Raw genomic sequence first — 18,617 nt, forward strand, 5'->3', positions numbered from 1 at the left:
ACCAATGAGGTAGGAAGAAAACCGAAAGATTGTGGTGACCTGGAAGCCAAGCCAAGAAAGGATATCAAGGATGGAATGACAATGAGGGCTGAGAACTGTTTACTATGTGAAAGTTTCTGATGTAACAGTGTTTTCATTGAAGCAGTGTAGGCAAAAGCCAGATAGAAGTGAGTTTAAGAGAGAATCTGAGGAGAGGACCTAGAAACAGTTAATATAGATCAGCGGTACTCAAAGTAGCCAGTCTTCTGTTACCCATCCTCAAGAAGATAAGGAGCTTGCATCAGAATGTAAACCAACACACTGCTTCCTTCACTGAGAAATCTTATGAGGAAAAAAAAAAGCTGGTCTAAGCAATGCTTAGTGATAGCGTTGATTTACATTCTGGCACAGGCCCTTACCCCTCATGGACTGGTAGCAGCTTGGGGATGACCACAGATCACATTTTGAGGAGGACTGGCAACGCTATGGAGTGTTTTGCTGCTATATAATCGCTCCATTTTTTACAGTTGTTTCTTCTTCTCTAGGCATTGTGAATATATGCCTTCAAAAATTCTTTACCATCATTTTAGTGGGGTTATAGGAGGAAGCAATAATAAATCTGTATGCTCAATCCATCTACCATCTTTACTTACAAATACCCGGTTTCCCTTTGTATATCTGACATTTATTATTTTAAAAAGTTGTACTCCATGTAGAGTTGTAACTTAAATTTTAAAATTTAATATATGTTGAACATTTATTAATTAGAAAGTAATACAGTCATTGTAAAAAATAATACAGAAGCAGAATAAAAAGCCCAAAGTCCCTTGATTTTATTTTCCTCCCCTTGCTCAACCTCTCCACCTCTCATTCTCCTACTCCACAGTCATACGCCCTTCCCGGTGTGAACTATGCTACATTTGTCCTACATTCTTCTGGATCTATTTCTATCAGTTTACACACACACACTTCATTGTTTAACCTAAGTAGAAGGTCTCACATTATACATATATATTCATTCAACAACCTGCCGTTTTCACTTAACAATACATTCGAGTTTCGTGTTGGTCCATATACAGCTACATCATTTCTTTAAAAAACAAGGCTGCAGTGTTTCCTTAGTGGAAACTGTGGGGGTGGGTAGCAATAAAAAAGGAGAAAGAGTTAACTTGATTCAAATAAAACTTTGGTTTGAATCCTGGTAGAAAGAAAGGGGCCTACAGCAGAAGCCTGGTATTAAAATTCACTCAAGTCACTGGTGGCTCTCAAGTGACAAGAAGATACCCGATGTGGCATTTAGGGACTCACTGGTGTGAACTTGTTCACCTGTGTTGCAGGAGGTAGATATTGAACCGCAGTGTTTGAGGAGTAAATTGCAAAAAGAACCCAAAACAAACTAGGAAATATTTCCAACATATACAAACTGAGGACTATCCTTAATATACGCATAAGGGAAGATAACATTTTTTGAGAAAAAGAAAAATATCCCAGGAGAATAATAAGCAAAGGACTTGAATACACGCATCACAAAACATTTATGAAAAGCCGAAAACTATGGGGAAAAAAAGCTCAACTTCATTCGTACTTAAAGAAATGAAATTTGAAACAATGACATTATTTTTTTTAATCCATCAGACAAGCTATGGTTAAAAAGATTGATAACAGCCATGATTGATGACTGCATAGAACAAGCAGTATAAATTGGTATAATCCCTGGTAGTGGGATTTCAAATAACTTTTTTCTTCTCTGTACTTTCCATTACCAATTTTTTAAAAAAATGAACTTAGAAGTTTCTAAGCCATGATGCTATTGCCATTTAAATAAAGTCCCAAAATTAACACTATATAAATATATATATATACACACACACACACACACACATATACATATAATAAAATATTACTACATCTGCTCCAGCTCAGGGACACGTTTCTGCTTCCCATCTTTCCTCGACATTGTACTGCAATCTGATTCTCCTAAATCTGTCACTCCGTTGCTTGAAACCCTTCAGTGGGTCCCACGACCAAAAGGATAAAGTACAGGCTCCTCGGCACAGCATCAAGGCCCTCCAGCATCTGACCCTGTCCACCTCTCTGCTCATGTCTTGCCTCACACTTTTGGTTCAAGCTATACATACTGCTTGCAGTCCTTTGTAGCCTTGCCTTGCTTCTCTACTCATTAATTTGCCTGGAATAACTAAAACTCTCTACCCCCTAGGGTACTCTTTGACCTGGAGTGCCTATAGGACCTTGGGTTTGCTGCCATTATTTCACTTACACAGAGCCTAGAAATCCCGCACCTCTCCTTCCTTAGAATATAAGCTCCAGGCCAGAGTCTGTCTCATTAATTTCTGTATCTACAGGGATAGCACAGTGCTTGCCTGGTGTATAAAATGCGTAACAGTTAAATGCCTGTTTTGTTCATTTGGTGCTTCCTAGTTCCTGATACTTAGTTTGATTTTCATTTATTTTTTGAAATGTTCACTATTGAGTTTAGAAAGAAGTGTTGGTGATTACACATACTGTATCACATCAGAACCTGAGTATCCTAACGGCTATTCCTTTCTCTGTAAACCAAAGTTTATCCCATCAATCTTAGAAACTGATTCTAGATCCAAACTGAAGAATTAATCATCTACTACCCATGTTCTCCTTTTGAAAAGAAAAACAGCTGCAGGCAAAGTATATAGGTTCTTCCAGAACACAGAAACAGATTTCCAGAGAAGGTAATGGCTTTGAGACATATGTATTACAGGGAAAGGAAGAGAGGAAGGAAGAGAGCGAGGGAGAGAGGGGAGGAGAAGTCAGGAAACCTGGATACCATCTGAACTTCAAAAATACAACTGTGGCTTTAGCTTGTGAATATTGTGATTTTGGGGGATTCAGCTGTATCACTGGCAGGTGACACACAATCCCCTTTATCTTAGCAGGAAACTTTCACATCGAATATTGAGTACTCAGCTAATGACCGAAACAGGTCAACAGCTACCTGATTACAGATATCCCTTCTCCCATACTAAGCTTTCAACCACAAGTTATTTCTAAGGTAGCAGGTAAAGGTGCTGATAGCAAATTAGTAAACAGAAGTGGTACATGAGAACACTGGAGAGAGATGCCATTTACTCATAAAACTACTTACTTCACTTGATCCAGAGAAGTAGATATATTTAATACCCTTACTAAATTGATATAATATTTTATTCCTATCGCAATGTTTAAATATAATCCAAGACTAAACAGGGTGTCTTTTTTTTCTTTTTTGTTGTTGTTGGGTGCCACCGAGTCAATGTTCGACTCACAAGCCATCCCGTATGACAGAGTGAACTGTCATATGTATTGAAGGGTTTTCCAGGCTTCGGTCTTTACGGAAGCAGACCACCAGGTCTTTCTCCTGTGGAGCCACTGGATGGGTTTGAACTGCCAACCTTGCGGCTAACAGCCAAGCGCTTAACCATTGTGTCCTCAGGGCTCCTTTTTTCTTTTTAGACAGACTTAAAATCATACTGAACTTACTGACCCAACCAAGGTAAGGCCAGCACTGAAATACATGGCAACTTCTTGAAGAAGGGCAAAAAGAAAGACAAAGTTGTCAATTCTTCTCTGAATTCTTCAGCTATTGCCAACGGAAGGTGCTGCCAATGGAACAGGCAACACTGTTTCGTCTAACACCAGTCCATGTAATCTTCAAATTTTATTTCTGAAGAATGGAAAACTGTAGGCGTTTACATAGTAAATCACCTAATGAGACCCTCAGTCCTACAGCAAGGACATTCTTCACGAAAACAACCTGGGCCAAGCCGTCATCCAATAGACATAAGCACATAAAATACATAAGGTTCTGTAGAAATAAACACATTAACCATACAAAATAATGACTTCTCTCATTGGTTTAGAAGTGGAAAGAACTGATCAAAACCCTGTTCGAAATAGACTGTCACATCGGACTTCCTCCATAATTAGCCAAATTATTACAGGGTTCTAAAACATGGGGTCACCTTAGCCGGAATCAACCCAACGGCAATGGGTCTTAAGGTCATGTGGAAGAACTGTTGGCCGTGGAGACGTTTAAACTCTATCTCTGACTCTAGGACAAACCAAGGAGCTAAATCATCTCAAAATGTGCAAAACAGATATTCTCTCCCAGTCAACAAGGTTTCTACAAAGTGCCTCTCAAACGATTCACAGGACCTACACACTGAACAGCCACGCAGGTGAGAACCAAATCCAGGTTTCCAACATAAATTGTAAAATGTTATTCAGCAAAAGCTGCAATTCCCTATGGCAGCTTGTCAGGCAGTCAGTCGGTCTTAAATTTCTCTGGATGCTTCTTGCAATTGCTGTGATGACTCTGAGCATCTCACACTCTACCTGGCTGAGAGCCGAGGTCAGAGGAAGTGAGAGCCAACAATCGCTTACTCAACAGTGCGTTGTGTCGCTTCAGGTATACTATTATGTCTCCTTGCTTTTCAACAATTTCTTCTAGACTCGAAATAGTCCTGCAAATAGTGAAGATATGAATGGGTTACACATATTCGCCAATACTCATTAATCTCTTTGCAAACAGGTCCACACCAATTTTCAGTGCAGTACATTATATTTGTTACTTTTTCTTAGAGGTTCTAAGCCAGGGAAATTTTCCAAAATGAGGTTCTTTCGTGGCCAATGTTAGTAACTTCCTCTTTTAAAACAAATCTATACATTTCAATTTAAAATTAAGAAAAGAATTACACAACTCTTAATACTTCAAAAAGACCATTATCACTTTTTATAGGAAGGATTCTAATTTGTTAGAGTATGATAATGGAATCTAAGTGATTGATAGAAATGGTAAGATAAAGCTCATTGAATAATCAAGTGATGATCTATCATTAAAAAAGATGACTCTGCCTCCAAGGTCGAGAACAGAGAATGCTGGCATGTCATCAGGTTGTTAACCAATGTCATAAAACAATATGTGTACTGACTGTTTAACGAGAAACTATTTGTTCTGTAAACCTTCATCGAAAGTACAATAAAAAAAAAATTAAAAAAAAAAAATTCTGACCATGACAGGCATTTCAAAAAGCATGCATCGTCTTTGTTTCTGCATATAAAACAAATTAAAATAGTAAGAGTATAAAATTCTTCCCCTAATTCCTTCCTACACCACTCACACAGCCCACTTTGGTCTCATCCCTCGGAAGTAATATCTATAAATTGTTTTGAATTTCCTTCCATTAATTTAAGGTATCAGCATAAGGAATGGTGACAAGGATAACTAATAACGATAAAAATGTACCAGATGAATTTTGAACGTTGTGACTAAAAATAACCTGTTCAAAAAAGACATTTAAAGAAATAACATTTTTTTAAATTCTTCCCATACAAAAATTTATACATTGTTATGTGACTCTAATTGCTCTCCCCATACTGTGACAGCACACTCCCCCTTTCCACCCGATTCCCCATGTCCATTCAACCAGCTCCTAACCCTCTCTGCCTTCCCATCTCACCTCCGGACAGAAGCTGCCCATTTGGTCTCTTGTATCTACTTGAGCTAAGAGGCACACTCCTCATGAGTATCACTTTATGTCCCACAGTCCAGTCCAATCCCTGTCTGAAGAGTTGGCCTCGGAAATTGTTTTCATTCTGGGCTGACAGAGAATCCAGGGGCCATGCTTTCTGGGGTTCCTCCAGTCTCAGTCAGACCATTAAATCTGGTCTTCCTACTAGAATTTGAGATCTGCACCCCACCTTTCTCCTACTCCATCTGGGACTCTCCATTGCGTTCCCTGTCAGGGCAGTCATTGGTGGTAGCTGGGCACCATCTACTTCTTCTGGTCTCATGCTGATGAAGTCTCTGGTTAATGTGGCCCTTTCTGTCTCTTGGGCTCGTACTTTCCTTGTGTCTTTGGTGTTCTTCATTCTCCTTTACTCCAGGTGGTTGGGACCAATTGATGCATCTTAGATGGCCACTTGCTAGCTTTTAAGACCCTAGACACTAAAGAAATAACATTTTTCCTTGTATATTCTACATATGTTGAAATGGAAACATTTTCAAGGTGCAGAATACTATGCACAGAATGGGCCTAAGAGAAAAAATATATATTTAAGTAGTTATGTATATTAGCATAATGGTTACAAGTGTGGGCTCTGGAAACAGACTGCTTGAACTCCATTTCTGACTCTGCCACTCACAGGCCATGTGACCTTCATAAGTCATCTAAACTCTCTGGACTTCTGAGAGTAATGTTTGTTATTACAACAACAAACATTAGCACTTATTATGTGTCAAGACCTAGTAATTCCCTTCCTCTCCCGTTTTCTGAGTGAAGCTACTCATTGATAAAAATTATCAGTATGAAGGTTTTGAGGTGATCTTGATGGAACTGGGGAGGGGTATGCTGTGAGTGGTGTCAACACCTACATAGTATTAATTAATCTTCCTGTTCCCTGCCCTGTGTCTCACTCCCAATGGCGTTCCATTTATTTCTGAATTCCAAACCCTCCAGGGGTTCCTCAAAGACGATGACTACCTCTAGGACTCCATTTTTCATCAGTGTTCCTTAGCCTATATATTTTTAAGAGTCACCCATCCACTGACGGCCCCTCTCTCTTCCAGTTTCTCTGTTAATGTGGACAGGGTGGCCATTTTTCCTCCTTCACTATTATTTTGGGGATCTCGGGAGGATGAAGAGATAAACATGTGGCTTGATCCACCTTCTTTAAGTGGAAGTTCATTCAAATTTTCAAACTAAGATGCATTTTCAAAGACGCATTTCATAAAAATCTTAAGATTAAAGGATAAATAAACTAAGTATTGACATAAATTATTCCTATACAGGTAGTCCTCGACTTACGATGCAGTTCTAGTCCAACAGCTCAGTCGTGAGTAGGTTCTGACGTAAGTCAAATACCTCATTTTGTTTTTTTCATTATAACTGCCTTTTATTATCAGTACCTTCATAAATCTGATCTTTATTTCTCTTTGGGGGTTGGAAACATTACATATAAACTTACAGATATATTTTCATACATAAAAAAATACACAAATCATAAAAATTTACTCCATGAAGAAGAGCTGGACGACGTTGGCATTCTGTCAGTTGTGGTAATGACTCCATTTGTGGAAAGTTGTGGAACATCTGGATTATCCCTGGGTGTGGGGATGACATTTCTAGTCAGATAATTAGTGAGAGTTGTCTGTATGGTCCTTTTCTTTTTTTCTTCATATATTTTGTGGTAACATCTCACTGCTTCCAGAATCTGCCTGTCAACTTTAGCAAAGCGGTCAGGGTTTGGGTCCATGTTTTTAAGCAACTGAATCACCTGATTTAGTTTAGAAAAAACTTCAGGTAATCCTTTCACTGTAAAATTTTATTGACAATTTCTCTCCTTCCTCTCCCTCATTCTTTCTTTCTTCTTCAGCATTTCTTTCCTCTTAAAAATCCATTAAGTCCTGACCTGTCAATCCCCCTTCTTCATGATCTAGGAGCTGTTCCACATCGGCAATATCAAGTTCTAAATTCAGCAACCTTGTCGTATGGACGATTTTTCCACTGATCTCTTCCATCATGTTATCCTGATCAAATGCTTGGAGTGTGGTCACATAACTCAGCGATTTTTTCCATATACATCCACTGCATGCATTTTCCTGTAACTTCTTCCCAGGAAGATGCAATGTTCCAGATACACTGAAGAAATTATAATTCTTCCAGAAATTGAGTCGTTATCATATCTCCATCTGCTGCAGCTATTGTCTGAGCAAACGCAGTCCATAGGTAGTACGCCCTGAGGGTGGGGACTGCACCTTGATCCATAGGCTGAATCACAGATGTCCTATTGGGAGGTAGATACACCACTTTCACATCTTGATTTAGATCATCTGTGTGAGGAGGGTGTCCTGGGGCATTATCAAGTAGCAACAGAATCTTGAAGGCAATGTTCTTTTCAAGGCAGTAGGCACCCACTTCTGGGATGAAACAATTTAAAAACCAGTCTTCAGATAACACAATCATCATCCAGGCCTTCGAGTCACTCCTGTAGTAGACCAGCAGCTTATTTTGAATGCTCAGGGTTGTCAGAACGGTAAACAAGATAAGGTTTTAATTTCAATCCAGCAGCATTTCCTCCAAGCAACAGCATGATTCTGTCTTTAAATGCCTTGAAATCAGGCATCTTCACCTCTTTGTGAAACAAGCCCATTTTGTCCATGTTGAAAATTTGCTCTGGAAGATACTCTTATCTCGTCCAGCTCAGCATTGAATTTTTCCACAGCTTCAACACCTGCACTTCCTGCTTCCCGAGTTATACACACAGTATCTAAGTCAGACCTGCATCTGAAGTGATAAAACCAGCCCTCGCTGGCCTTAAAGGACTTGCAGGTAATCTTCTCCTTCCTGTTCCTCCAGGTTTTCAAAGAGGCTGCACCTTTGGTCTGAACTGTCAGTAAACTCACAGGAATCCTCTTCTGGATTTGGTCTTCTATCCAAATCATCAACAGCTTCTCCATCTTGTGGATTGGCCCTTGCCTCTTCTTTGTTAAACTGTCGATTTTATGCCAGTATCTCCTTTAACTGCCTCCAAAATCCTATTCTTATCCTTAATGATTGTCAAAACTGTCAAATGAGACAGTCCGTCCTCACGTGCTATTTTACCGACTTTCTTTCCATTATCATGGGCCTTAATGATCTTCGTCTTTTTACCCATGTCCAGAGGCTGCCTCACCTTCTGTTTTAGATTAGAACTTTTACTGGCATGACTTCTTTTGCTAGACATATTGTTGGGGGTATAAGCAGTGCAGGTGTTACAGTCAGAGAAACCTGAACAACCTGGCTTCAAATTAACAACTGATGCTTCTTACGGTATGAAACACTAAATAAGATCAAGCTATGGGCATGGTCTTGCTGTGATGCTGGAAGCTACGCCACCAGTACTTCAAATACCAGCAGAGTCACCCACGGTAGAGAGGTTTCAGTGGAGATTCCAGACTAAGACAGGCTAGGAAGGACTTGGCGGTGTATTTTTGAAAAAACTGGCCAGTGAAAATCTTATGAACAGCAGCGGAACATTGTCCGATACGCTGCCAGAAGATGAGCACCTCAGGCTGGAAGGAACTCAAAAAACAACTGGATATGAGCTGCCTCCTCAAAGTAGAGTTGACCTTTATGACGCGGATGGAGCCAAGCTTTCGGGACCTTCATTTGCTGATATGGCATGACTCAAAATGAGAACAGCTGCAAACATCCACTAATAATCAGAAAATGGAATGTATGAAGTATGACTCTAGGAAAATTGGAAGTCTTTAATAATGAAATGGAACGCATAAAGATCAATATTGTAGGCATTCGTGAGCTGAAATGGACTGGTATTGGCTGTTTTGAATCAAACAATCCTATGGTCCACTATGCTGGGAATGACAGATTGAAGAGGAACGGCGTTGCATTCATCGTCAGAAAGGACACTTCAAGATCTACCCTGAAGTACAACGCTGTCAGTGACAGGATAATATCCATACACCTCTAAGGAAGACCAGTTAATATGACTATCATTCAAATTTACTCACTAACCACAAAGGTCAAAGACGAAGAAACTGAAGATTTTTACCAACTTCTGCAGTCTGAAACTGATCAAACATGTGATCAGGATGCATTGATAACTACCTGTGACTGGAATCCGAAAGTTGGAAACAAAGAAGAAGGATCAGTAGCTGGAAAACATGGCCCTGGTGATAGAAACACCACCAGAGATTCCATGATAGAATTCTGCAAGACCAATGACTTATTCGTTGCAAATACCACTTTTCAGCAACATGAATGGTGACTATACACGCAGACCTCACCAGATGGAATACACAGGAATAAAACTACATCTGTGGAAAGAGACAATAAAGAAGTTCAAAATCTCCAGTTAGAACAAGGCCAGGGGCTGACTGCCAAACAGATCATCAACTGCTCATATGCAAGTTCAAGATGAAGCTGAAGAAAATTAAAACAAATCCACGAGAGCCGAAGTACTACCTTGAGTATATCCCACCTGAATTTGGAGACCATCTCAAGAATAGATTTGAAGCATTGAACACTAATGACCAAAGACCAGACAAACTGTGGAACGACATCAAGGACATCATACATGAAGAAAGCAAAAGTTAATTAAAAAGACAGGAAGGAAAGAAAAGACCAAACTGGATGTCAGAAGAGACTCTGAAACCTTCTCTTGAATGTAGAGTAGCTAAAGTGAGCAGAAGAAATGACAAAGTAGAAGAGCTGAACAGAAGATTTCAAAGGGCAGCTCGAGAAGACAAAGTAAAGTATTATAAAGAAACGTGTAAAGACTTGGAGTTAGAAAATCAAAAGGGAAGAACATTTCAGGAGGTAACATATGATCAAGAACTGATGGTACTGAAGGAAGGAGTCCAAGGCACTGGTGAAAAACAAGCCTCCAGGAATTGACAGAATACCAATTGAGATGTTTCAGCAAACAGATGCAATACTGGAGGTGCTCACTCATCTATGCCAAGAAATTTGGAAGACAGCTACCTGGCAGCCAGTTGGAAGAAATCCATATTTGTGCCCATTCCAAAGAAAGGTGATCCAACAGAATGTAGAAATTATCAAACAATGTCATTAATACCACACCCAAGTAAAGTTCTGCTGAAGATCATTCAAAAGCAGTTGCAGCAGTACAACAGGCAACTGCCAGAAATTCAAGCCGGATTCAGAAGAGGACAGATCTTGGCTGAAACCAGAGAATACCAGAAGATGTTTACGTGTGTTTTATTGAGTAGCCAAAGGCATGCAACTGTGTGATTATACCAAATTATGGGTAACACTGTGAAGAATAGGAATTCCAGAACACTTAATTGTGCTCATTGAGGAACTTGTACATACGCCAAGAGGCAGTCACTTGAATGGAACAAGGGGATACAGTGTGGTTTAAAATCAGGAAAGGTGTGTGTCAGGGTTGTATCCTTTCATCATACTTATTCAATCTGTATGCTGAGCAAATAATCTGAGAAGTGGGACTATATGAAGAAGGCGGCAGCATCAGGATTGGAGGAGGACTCATTAACAACCTGCAATATGCAGATGACACAAACTTGCTTGCTGAAAGTGAAGAGGACTTGAAGCACTTACTGAAGATCAATGACTACAGCCTTCTGTATGGCTTACACCTCAACGTAAAGACATTAAAAATCCTCACAACTGGACCAATAAGTAACATTATAATAAACAGGGAAAATACGTAAGTTGTCAAGAATTTCATTCTTCTTGGATCCACAATCAACACCTATAGAAGCAGCAGTCAAGAAATTAAACAATGTACCGCATTGAGCAAATCTGCTGCAAAAGACCTCTTTAAAGTATTAAAAAGCAAATATGTCACTTTGAGGACTAAGGTATGCCAGACCCAAGCCATGGTATTTTCAATTGTCTCATATGCATTGTAAAAGCTGGACAGTGAATAAAGACTGAAGGATTGATGCCTTTGAACTATGATGTTGGCGAAGAATATTGATATCCCATGGACTGCCAGGAAAATGAACAAATCTGTCTTGGAAGAAGTACAGCCAGAATGCCCCATGGGAGTGAGGATGGCGAGACTTTGTCTCTCGTACTTTGGACGTGTTATCAGGAAGGACAAGTCCCTGGAGAAGGACATCATGCTTCGTGTCATGGTTTGAATTATGTCCCCCAAAAATGTGTGTATCAATTTGGCTATGCCATGATTCCTGGTACTGTGTGATTTTCCTGTATGTTATAAACCTGCCTCTATGATGTTAATGAGGGAGGATGGGTGGCAGCTGTGTTAGTAAGGCAGGACCTGATCTACAAGACTGGATTGTGTCCTGAGGCAATCTCTTGAGATATAAAAGAGAGAAGTGAGCAGTGAGACAGGGGGACCTCATACCATCAAGAAAGGAGTGCCGGGAGCAGAGCGCGTCCTTTGGACTGGGGTCCCTGCACCGAGAAGCAACTAGTCCAGGGGAACATTGATAAGAAGGCCGACAGAGAGAGAAAAAGGCTTCCCCTGGAGCTGACGCCCTGAATTTGGACTTTTAGCCTACTCTGACTCTGAGGAAATAAATTTATCTTCGTTAAAACCATCCACTTGTGGTATTTCTGTTATGGCGGCACTAGATGACTAAGACACTTGGTAAAGCAGAGAATCAGTGAAAGAGAGGAAGACCCTCAATGAGCTGGACTGACACAGTGGCTGCAACAATGGACTCAAACATAGCAACAATTGTGAGGATGGCACAGGACTGGGCAGCGTTTCATTCTGTTGCACGTGGGGTCACTATGAGTTAGAACCAACTCCACGGCATCTGACAATAACACAGGCCTGGTCTACAGTGAAGTCGGCGTCAGTGTCGTAACAATGAATTTTGAGTCCTAATGGCTGTCAAGCGCATGCACAGTTCAACTGTTGTATGTTGTTAGAGTTGAACACTGCCCTACTTTCTATCCAATTCCTGACACCAACACCAATTTCACTGTAGACCAGGCCACAGCCTGCTTTAAGGCAGCGTTTTGAACAATAAATTATAAAATCGAACATCTGCGAGTAAACATCTGAGAATAACATCGGCAAATTACACACAGCAACACCGTATGTAGTAGATATTACTAACAATAAGATGTAAAAAAAAAAAAAAGCGATGGTCATTAAGTGTGGTTCGTAGTAACGGAAATAGGTAAGTAGGGGACTACCTGTATTCAGAATGGAATGAAGGAAAAAAGAGTAAACAAAATAAAAATAAAGATCATGATGGTGGAAACTGATCAAAGATATATGTATTTTTTTTTAGGTGATTAAAAAATCTTCTAAGCATACCTTCAGCTCTCTATGAGTTCTGTACATATTGAGAGTCAAAGAGAGTATAATCCAGCCTCAAGAAACCAACGGCAAAGGATTCTGGAACTATCATCAGATCACACTTTGGGACAGAGACACCAACCCAAGATGAAGAATCTTGGACTTGTCTCTTATTATTTATATCTCACACTGTAATGAAAATCAACAAGCTTCCTCATAGTCAACACTGTTAAGAGCGGGCTTTCTAACCAACTACCACCTTCTATCTGTACCTAACAGGAGTTCAATTTCCTAAGAGCCAATTCAAAAATGAGACTCATTACTAAATGCTAATAAACTGAACTATGTTTATTTCAGCTTTAAAAAGTGCCCCTTTTCATCTATAGTTTCCCTTTTTTACTCGTTTATCAGTATTGACACTGAATCAATTTCTCAAGCTCATAAAAAACACACTTGCTGACTTTAATTCCTTGTACCCTGGCATCCAATTCAGATGATGTTAATGAACAAACTGTGCTCTGGATTATTTAAACCCAATGGCTGGATGAAGATGACGATAGGCATAATACGGATAAAGAAAAGAGGTCCCAGACCTGAGCTTTGGGCCCACCAACCTTTAGGGATTGGGAAGGAAAAGAGAAGACTGGAAAAGAGTGGCAGGGGAGAGGAAGAAACAAAGACAGTGTCTCCAAGAGCCAGGAAGGACGTGTTTCGAGAAACAGGCAGTGGTTAACCACATCCAGTGTCACGGAGAAGGCGAATACAAAGGCTGAGAGTCAGTTTACACTGGATTTGGCAAAATAGAGGTCACTGGTATACGTATTGCTAAGTGGAGATGGACTGAAGGGGGCCAAGACAGGGCAGGGAGACCTGCAGGGTGACTCTTGTACATCCAGGGAAGAGATGGTGAGCGGTGGCTGGATTTGGGATATATTTTGGAGACGGATCCAGCAGGACTTGCTGATGGACTACTTGGAATCAGGGAAAAGGAAGTCAAGGATGACGGCTCCCTTTCTGGCCTGAGCAACCACTGGAGGGTAGGGAAAGGTCTCTGTTTAAGACACGTTAAGGTTGAGATATCTATTTTACATAGCCAAGTGGAGACATGAAGGCTAGTGAGACTGCCAGATACACACGTCTAGACCCTGGAGGAAAAGTCAGAGCTGGAGATGCACGTTTGGGAGTCTCACTATATTTATGTGATCTACTTATTTATTTATAACCACTTAATTCTCATACAAAGTTAAAAAACCAGTCAACTATTCCTAACTACACAATGTTCACGATGAAAAACCGCAGTCCCCTGCCTCACTTCTTACTACCCTCCCCTTCTCTAACTTACAACCTTCTGTTTTCCCTGGGGTTGATAATTGCCTCACTTTTTGTACTCACATTGCTTTTTATGACTTTTTTTTATCCCCGAGCTCCCCAACAGATACAGATGACATTTAAATCCATAGACATCACCAAGGGAAAGACTGTGGATAGAAACAGGGAGAGGGCAGGTCCTTTGGTACTCCAGTATTTGGAAGCTCAGTCAGAGGAAAGGGTCATCAAAGGAGAAAAACCAGGAGAGCATAGTATAAAAGCCTACCAAAAAAGTGTTTCAAGAAGGAAGGATTAATCAACTGAGAGGTTAATCTTACTTTCTGTCAGGTATACTGATTCAGACTTTGTTTCAGCACAGCTAAAAGGAAGTAAATACATCAAACACAATTATAAACTGCACATAAGCACAGTCATACACTCCAAGGAGTAGAATGGTTTCTAGATTTCTGGGGGAAGGGGGAAACTTTTAATTCTCTCTCTCCAATCTTCTTTTACTCCCCACCCACAACCTTACCTGAATCCAGTCTCCGAGTTAATACTGCTGGGGTAAGCATAGATTTTTTCTTCTTCGAGTACATCAGGCCTTGGTTTAGCTTTATTAAATTTTCGGATTTTCACTAAAATAATAAAACCATTATTAGTCAGACTATCTGATTATGAAAAATGTTGTTTTCAATTATTCAAACTATATTAATTGGCTATTTACAAATAAATTTATATGCATAAAATTGCTTCATAAAGTGAATGAACAGGTACATATCATACCAACTTTGGACATGTTATCAGGAAGGACCAGTCCCTGGAGAAGGACATCATGCTTGGTAAAGCAGACGGTCAGTGAAAAAGAGGAAGACCCTCAACAAGACGGACTGATGCAGTGGCTGCAACAATGGGCTCAAACACAACAAGGACTGTGAGGAGGGCGCAGGACCAGGCAGTGTTTCGAGCTGTTGGACGCAGGGTCGCTGTGAGTCGCAACCGACCTGATGGCACCTGACGACAGCAATGAACTCAAACACTGTAAAGCCTACTATGCGCCAGGCCTCTCTGCTAGGCATGAAGACAGCAGCCAGTGAGGCAGGAGATGAGAAAAGGGACGTGGGGAGCCCAGATCAAGCGTCAAATGTCAATGGAAGGCTGAAGAAGATGAGGATGAGCAACAAGTGTTATATGCGAGAGCTGCTGGGGAATCCAGCTCGAGTCGCTCGTGTTCACGTATTATCTCCCTAAAGTGGTTTCTTCCACATGATGATTTCTAAATAAATGAAGCACCTTAGAGCATATTCATCTCTTAGACATAAAAATTTCTTGGACTGGAGAGAATACCAGTTATGTGGTATTAAAGTACAACAGTCAGAAATAAAAAACATACCCATGGTCTGACAATATAAAAAAAAGTCCACCTTTCAGACTCATCTTTGCATTTTTAAAATAAATTAAATTGGATGGACTCAGCATTTTTCAGATCGCGGGTCAGGCAGTAACACTGATACAAACCACATGGAATAAGAATCTTCCACTTGCGTCCATGGGACACCATCAAAATATTAAAAAGGACAGGTGGGTTTGTTCACTGTTTACACTTTCCTTCATTCTGTGCTGAAGCTCCGACAACTTCAGGGCAGCTCTACCGGCGGCTGGACGGCCAGTAAGTAGGTGGCAATCGTTTACTGATTCATTTGCCGATTTTCAAATGAATGGAAAACTAATCAGATTTATTATCATGAAACTGTTTCAAATTTTATTTCACGTATCTCTTCCCTCTAGAAGTACACATGCATATTAACGTTCACTAAGAGGAGTTCATTTTGGTTAGCTGTAGAGATTAACCACTTACAACGCAAATAAATTGGTCCCGTTTAAGTTAGAAACACTGTATCAGAGAATCATGTCCTAAAAGCCACTACCAACGTTACTAAAATGAGCTATCTTTTACAATATTTTTTTAGTAAAGGAAAGCAAGAAAAATGCAGGTGTTGGGGAACCAGGCTTAAATTATCTGTGACAGAGTGAACAAAGGAACATTTGTCCCTAGAAGTTACTCCCTAAATTCTCTCCTGTCAGAGCAAATGGTACATTTAAAGGCACACTATAATTTTAAAAGTAAGCACATTATTGTAAATGTGGAGGAAAAACAGTTACACTTAAACCTTCGGAAAAAATTCAGTATTTGCAGAAAGCCTGCACTAAGTAAATTTAAAATAATTGTAATAGCTGTAAATCTTTCCTATATAAATCATCTCTATTTAATTTGCAAGCCTGAATTAACAATTATCACTTACATTAAGGAGCACATTGATTTGAGAGTTAAAAAGACAATATTTAATAGTGCATTTTATTCAAATTAAACATTTAAAAATTAATGTAAATAAATTCTCTGACGATGGACCAAAGCAATTCTTTCTAGTTTAGGAAGACAAATGATTAATATAAATGCTGTATACTAAAACAAAATTCTTTTTTTTGTTCACGTTTGGGTATCATGTAACGAACCCATTTGTGCCCAAACATAAAAATCAGTTCCTCTCCGGCCTCCTGGGACATCTGCTCCCGTTGCCTCTTTTTCAATGGACTCAGTTTTTTGTCTTTTGTTTTTAATCAGTACTCGTCTTATTTTACACTATGATGAATTTTAAATGCTAAAGCAAATCCTTCACAAATACCAGAGTGAATCCTAGAGAAAAAAATCTTGGACACATTTTAACCACATAAACTTCCTCTGATTGACGTGGTGACATTCACATGATCTTTGGAATACAGCTGTCACCTCCTTCCATGTCACAGAGCATTATACAGGTATTACAGGACAGACTTTAAAAAGTTATCTACCTGATACTCTACTGAAGGCCTGCACACCTTGCAGTAAATAACAATTGCACAAATACTATAAAGTGACATAGTAAACGAATATATGCTCCAATCTAAACTCTAACCACTAATCACAATTCAACTAACAGACATAAAATATCACAGAATGGAACTGGTCTCAACAAGATAATTTGTTTCTGATACTTTGTTGAAGTACTGAGCGCTTTCCTATGTACTAAACAATTACCGTTACTTTAAAACTAAAGTCTCATTCTTTTCTATAAAGTTAACTGGGTGGTATGCACTCGCCCTTTCTTCTTCTTTTTTTTTTTTTTTGAATCCTCTACCTAATTTTGCTAATTGTTAGCTGATGAGTACAAAGTTATAAAAGTCAATGAAGAATGACAGATCAGTCATATTTATTCCAAGTGACAATCTAGTCAGTCCACTCACACTCTGAATACCCTTCTCTGGCCACAAGGAGACACACAAGAAATAAAAAAAAAACAAACACAAGCTAAGACCCACATGACTTCTTCCTTGATAACTAGAAAAAGGATCTCCTTCCAAACGGTCATCTGGATATACGAGGCATTTTACTGTCACAAAACAAGTATTATTCACTGCCACCGAGTTAGCTGCTATCACGGACTGATTTCATTACGTGTTAATGACCCAGCAGGAATGAAATCTAAATTTCTCCAGAGCTTGAATTTTTCTTCTGTTAATGTACCCTCCCAGATTATTTTTCCTGTTAACATACCTGAAGCCTACGTTGGTCTCACCAGGGAAGGTTTTGTGAAAGAAACAAGGCTCAGGCAGCCATAAACTTAGGAAGAAGTGAGTTGTGAAACCGTTTACCCAAAGCAAGCTTGGGGTAAACACAGGTTTGTGGGTATAATTTATTTGTTCACGTATTATTTAGTTTTCATTTTAAATGCCAGACTTACACTTCAGCTGCCTTTGGGGAAGCAAAACTTTACTTTTTCTTTTGTTTTTTAACAAAAAGACTTCACTTTAGTTGACAAAAATTTGGTGATGACAGACATTTCAAAATGGAACTCACTGGCGATTTTATCTTTCTGCTGGTTTGAAATTAGAGAAGTCTGGATGCGGTTAGCAAGGAGAGATGCAGGCACTAAACAGGTTCTCAGCTCCAAAGAAAAACGTCCCTGTCCCTAAGACAAAAGGCTAAGCTTCAAACTGGCAGGAAATGAAGCAGGTAAAGCTCTTTACAAGGCCAGCTCTGTTGTGATTCTCACCTGTGTACATGAGCAGACATGTCAGAGAACAGATCAGCTCCAGGGCCAGGACGGACAGGATGAAGTCAAGATACAAATCACTGGGCTGGGGGAAGGAATGCTGAATGCACAATATGAGGAGAAGCGCCGTGTTGCCTGGCGAGGAGAAACATGATCAGTGTTAGCCAGAGCCCAGCACTGACACGCACACACACACAGGCACGCACACACAGGCACACACGCGTGCACACACACGCACACAGAACAAGTCATACTTAGCAGTGGAGGAAGTCAAAGGATAAAAACCAAAACCAGCTAAGCTTTTGAGGGAAAAAAAAATGCATCTAAGAGTTCATGACGCCACACCATCAAATATAAAAGACTCTGAACTTTCTCAACCACTAAGGAATGACTTTTTTTGCTTTGTAGAATTATTAACAATGACATTTCTTTGGGTCTCCT

General features: G+C 39.8%; 1 protein-coding gene across 1 annotated transcript in view; it reads right to left on the minus strand.

The window, feature by feature from the left end:
- Positions 1-336: 336 nt before the first annotated feature.
- Positions 337-18,617, minus strand: part of LOC101341804 (transmembrane protein 192) — a 32,468-nt gene continuing 14,187 nt past the window's right edge. Inside the window, exons 4-6 of the mRNA XM_023725467.1 lie at positions 18,177-18,311; positions 14,621-14,723; positions 337-4,475 (exon numbers count right to left, since the gene is read on the minus strand). Of these exons, the coding sequence (XP_023581235.1) occupies positions 4,337-4,475; positions 14,621-14,723; positions 18,177-18,311 (377 nt within the window). The 3' untranslated portion in view covers positions 337-4,336. The remainder of the gene's footprint in view (positions 4,476-14,620; positions 14,724-18,176; positions 18,312-18,617) is intronic.

Source organism: Trichechus manatus, unplaced genomic scaffold, assembly GCF_000243295.1.
Source record: "Trichechus manatus latirostris isolate Lorelei unplaced genomic scaffold, TriManLat1.0 scaffold00315, whole genome shotgun sequence".
NCBI classification, from domain to species: domain Eukaryota; kingdom Metazoa; phylum Chordata; class Mammalia; order Sirenia; family Trichechidae; genus Trichechus; species Trichechus manatus.